The sequence below is a fragment of the Artemia franciscana genome, chromosome 11 (genome assembly GCF_032884065.1).
Source record: "Artemia franciscana chromosome 11, ASM3288406v1, whole genome shotgun sequence".
Taxonomy (NCBI): Eukaryota; Metazoa; Arthropoda; class Branchiopoda; order Anostraca; family Artemiidae; genus Artemia; species Artemia franciscana.
Window position 1 is genome coordinate 36597835 of NC_088873.1, and position 5366 is coordinate 36603200.

The window sequence follows — 5366 nt, forward strand, 5'->3', positions numbered from 1 at the left end:
GAGACTGGAAAATAGCCGCATGCCAAGATTATGTGGAGTAGCAGCCAAACAGAGGGGGGGGGGTACTTTACTGCTTTGGCAAAATACTCCGTTTTGCATAATATGATGTAGAGAGACCATTCTGAAGGATTTAAGGTTTAAAAAAAACTTTACCTCTATGAAAAAAAAATAATGCTCTCTAAAAAGAGTCTTGTGTTACCCTCTGTACCTGTTATACTGTTTGCAATGATGTTTGTCGACAGGTACTGCAGTTTACTTAGAAGAAATGGAAAAATAGATTAAGCAGGATTCATGCCAAGCGGTTCCACAGGTGAATAGATATTCACTTAGCAGTAAGTGATTGAAAAGACGCAGAACTGTTTAGAGAAGTCATTGTCAATTTTAAAGCAACTTTTCACTCTGCAGATTGAAAATGACTTTAGCTCATACTCAAACAACCAGTCCACCCCAAATATTTTTTCTTCTTTTATAGATCATGTAAACAAACGCCAGGATGTGTCCAAGTCATCCGAAAAAATAGCCAGCCTTTAGGCATTTCTACGGACATTCGGCAGGGATACACTGCAGCTATCGAGCTATAGGACGACTGACCAGTGGCACAATTCAATTCTGATTTAAGCAACCTCTGTGGGTGCCCTAAATTTGGCGGCCCATATGTGCTTATGTGCAATATTTCTTCACAGAGGTTAGCAGTAGTGAGGAGGTTCCAGGTTTAAGCAGAGTTCATCCCTTTTGAATCCCAATCCCGACACTTTTCTTAAAACTTCTTCAAAACGCAGGTATTTGTTAAGTAATACGGGCTGTTTTCTTCAAGATGCAAGTGATTTTTACGTAATAGAAATTGAAGGTGACATAATAAGGGGTGTTTTTCTGTGAATTTTGGCTGTTGAGAAACCTAAGGGTGTAGGAAAAAGCCACAAGGCCCTCCCAAGTAAGGACCTAGTTCAAATTAATCATGGCCCATTCATATAGATTTTTATGCTTTACGCACAAAGCCTTTGTTCGTATGGTTGCTAGTAGACAAAGGAATTTACCGTTATTTCCAGGAACATATGTGAAGCGTTACATGGTGTCGTATTGATTTTTCAGGAACAAAGACGATCCGTTATTCAGCAGTTTGTGTATTTGCACGGCAAGACTGGGTAACTTTCTTTGTTCCTGAAGGGAAACCTATCGGTCTTATATTAGATACGGCTAGTGACATGCCAAGATTTTCATAAATGGATATGACCCAAAGATACACACAAGTAAGCCCCTATGTGTATTAAGGATAGCCCCCTCCACCCACCAAAACTTCTTCGAGATAACAATTGAGCCAGCAACATTTTTAGCTTCTAAGCAGTTTTCCATTGATTTTATGAAAATTATATCTAATATGGGAATCGAACGTGAGGTCCATTATTTCCCCCGGTAAGGTCCATAAACGTGTCGTTCTATGGTTAAAGAACGATACGTTACTCGACCGAGCTAGCAAGTCATTAATGAAATTATGTTCTTAGAAACACATTCTAGGCAATCAATGTATTGCTTTAGAGACGCTGGCCAACTGCTGTTAAGTGTCAGTACATAGAAACGAGTTTTTGCGCAATTGATTTCTCAATTGGATATACGGTAAATGAAATCAGGGATTTGTTTCCAGGTACCTCTTTTGGCATCATTCCGAGAATATGCAGACCACGGTGATATGAGATGCTTGATGGACAGACATATTCTTTTGATGGTTAATGAAACTTGTTTCTATCTCCAATATACACCACTAAAACTACTGCTTCTGTTCGAAAAGAAATTTCGAAAAGAGTCACTTGCATAAAGGACTGACACAGTTCCTTGTAAACGAGGCCTTTGCTAGTTTCAACGGATATAGCTGAAAACCTAGTAAAAGGCAAACAACGGCACATAGTAACTAAAAGTAAAGATAAAAAAAAGTAAAGTAAATAAGAGACAACCCGACTCAATAGTAACCAAAACTCTTAGAAACATAATTTTGATACTAACAGATACATCAAAAGAATCGAATTTGTGTGCTAATTTTAAATATACAAGCTTCATCAAGTTTAGTTTTACAAATCAAAAATACAAGCCTGCGAATATTAGCCTTATTTTTGAAAAAAGAGGGAACACCCCTTAGAAGCCATAGAATATTAACATCTCTTAGTTTTAGATGTGTTCGTCTCTTACTAGGTTGCTAGCTACCAGTCCAATATTCCTTTATCGTTCTATACTATAATTTTTTTGGGCTATTTACAAATGTACAGATGTGAAAAATTTCTGATGTTATAATAACATAAGCTACTACAGTGTTACAGAAAAATGCAGTTTTTTGTAATAAATCGATTATATTTAAAAAAAATTGATTACAAAGGGCACTAGATGTGACTATTTTCTTTCAGACGAGCTATCAAAGAGCTTTCTGCAACTTTCCAGTGCCCTGCTATTTAAAGAAAAAAAGTCAAAAGATGCCGTATTTGCAGAATATCATAGTCGCAGCCACTTTTTGCTTTTCAAGCCAACATATTTACTTTGTTGTTCAAGCTAAGAGACCTATATAAGTTTCTCTTCTGCATAAAACCATACTGCCCGTTAAGACGTTATCTACAATATATAGTTGAATGCATTTCAGCATATGCTGTCTGGCAGTATCTTCTGGATCATGGTCAGTTTTATTAACAGCCATAGTTTGACACCTTCCAAATTCATGGCTTCATGCCTTCTTAATCTCCCTCACTTTCTTCCAATCTTTGTAGAATTCCATTATTGTAATGTTGTTTTATTTTGTCTATTATTCTCCTATCTTGTAATTTTGTAGCTACCTTATAATTGAATGGAAAATTGATGACATTGGCTCCTGTGCCAGAATATCTTGGGAGAAATCCAATATTAGGTACTAAATTCCAAGAAAGAATTAGAACAATGTTCTCGTTCCCACGCAATTCATTTTCTTTGTTCCCAAACCACACTGTCAAATCTTTTAAGTCAAGTTTAGCTTCGTCCATTTTTTTTAGTATTTTGTCGCATAAAATTACCTGATTTAATCCATTGTGTTTAGTATGGTACTCGGCGGTTAGATAGGCATATAGCTGTTTTACATTCCAATTAAAACGAGGTTTCAGATCTGTTTTCAAATCAGGGTTAAGAGCTACCAAATCAACTTCAGAATATTTCAGAGCATAGATGTTTGCGACAATAGGATTAATATGAAAGTTCACAGGGTTTGGCTCAGCGAGTGTCTGTAGAAAACATAGTGCTACTATTACTAATGCCACTATGTGAACTTTTCACATACAGTTCATTATTTTTGAAAAGTCATCATTTTGTTTTCACTAAATCTTAATAAAAGAATTCCCTTAAAATTAGTAATAAAACATTCTCATACGCACTAAGTCCTTTATAAAAACCCTCAATAATTCAAAAAGATCGAAAAAATAACTTCATTTCCGCATCATTTTTCTTTCTAGCTTCCTCTGCTTCTTTTCACTAACTTCTTCAACTGGTACTTGTTGAAAAAGCCATGGTGATATAATACTCCGCCATGCCATCCAGCCAAAACGACCAGGAATTAGCAAAAGAAGGAACCAAAAGTAACTGGAAATTAGGGATAGCCCTTGACAAAAACACGTCCAAATTAATATGTCCTTCACATGCTCTGCAACTCCACTGTGCATATTGAGATCCACGCCGGCATCAAATAATTGGCCTTTTTCTCCAAAAGTGGGTCTAGCAATATACCTCATAAATTGGAAACAACAAATATATATAGCAGTAACCATTCCAAACAAACTAATGTCTCCATAGCTAATCCTTGGATAAAATATAGAATGTACAACAAAGAAGACTACATTAGTCCCTAATATAATATTCCTATAATGTGTCAAATTGTCTACATTTTCTTCTGCAATTTGCTTCTGACCTTTTGTAGCTTGCTTCCCTTTTTGAACAGCCATATTCTAACTATATATCACGTGCAGAATTTTAAATATTAAAGATTTTTTACAAACTTATTACCTATATTTCCATTAATAAGAAACGAGAGTATAAAGTTTGGATGCTGTCAACAAAGGCTAAGACAAGCAAATCGACGAAAGGCTAAGAATAATCAGCAAAAGCTGGAATTTTTTGTTCTACTTTTCATAATTGTTGTCCTTTTTTTCTTTATAAAAAAAATCTTAAATGTGTTTGGTGTTTTACAAATGACGGTGAGCTGCGTCATAAAATCAAGTTGGTTCAAAAGTCTATAGCATTCTGGAAACAAATAAGAATGTGTGTGTATGAGTGTTAGCTAGAAAGTTTGTGTACAACTATTAACTTTAACAAACTTAATCGTTGCAGTGGTAGCGGCAATCTAGTTAGGGACGAGCACATTCCATATCCAGAAATCAAACAGCCCAAAAGTTCGACAAAATAGTGTTAGAAATAACTACAAAATACACTATTAGAACCGCCTTGTCTGAAGTCTGTGTAATGGAAATTTACAACTCCTTGCCTTGAACAACAAAGAAAATCCATTGAATTTCGAAACAAGAAAATTGCTCATTATCAATATCATCAACATCCGGTTTACAGAGGTAGATTGTACCCTAGCATGAGACAGTCACTTCCATTATTAAGAAATATAATAGCCCAAAACTCCTAAAAAAAGTGTCCGTTCAAAACAAGAAGAACACTTTTAGAGCCACCTCGTCTGAAACCCCTATATATGAAAACTTATCGTCCCTTGGCTGGACTAATGAGGAATATCTAATAGCTTGAAAAATAAGATAAGTTGCTTGAACTAATATATTCTACATTGACGGCATCTTTTTTTCTTGTTCTCGCAAGATAGCTGAGCGCTGAAACATCACCGAGAGTTGTTCAATGGCTCATTTGAAAGGAATGGGACAGCGAAGAATATTGTATATTCGCAAATTTTACGTAGTTAAAAACAAAGAAGTTAAAAAAACAAATATTTTGGGGGTGATACCTAACATGACACGGGGATATAATTTATGGTAGGCATGCCACTTGCCTGGGTAGAGAATTTAAAGTGCCGAAACCCTATAGGCAAGTGTGTATTCTCCTGATGAGCCCTTGTGTTGGGTTGTTGCCTCTGAATTATTTGTCTTTACTGTTTTTACTGTTTGGTAAATGACGACGTATACTTATTGACGACACGACTGCCTGTCCATGGATTATTCTTTATGGTTGATTGTGTATGGCTATGCTGTTTGACCTATTTGGTTTTATGGATGAGTAGGGTTAAGGCCTCATTCAAGTGCTGGTCTATATTAATCACTAATGTAGGAAAACAGTCTTCCTTTTCTCCTTCTGTCTTCCTTTTTTTTTCTTTTTTTTTTAATGTGTTTGTGCTGTTGCATTGGTGATTTCTCTTT

The 5366-nt window shown here is 35.8% G+C and overlaps 1 protein-coding gene across 1 annotated transcript; it reads right to left on the reverse strand.

The window, feature by feature from the left end:
* Positions 1 to 3428: 3428 nt before the first annotated feature.
* Positions 3429 to 3941, reverse strand: LOC136032609 (transmembrane protein 208-like). Its single transcript, XM_065712879.1, has one exon. The coding sequence runs from the start codon at positions 3939 to 3941 to the stop codon at positions 3429 to 3431; it is 513 nt and encodes a 170-aa protein (XP_065568951.1).
* Positions 3942 to 5366: the final 1425 nt, after the last annotated feature.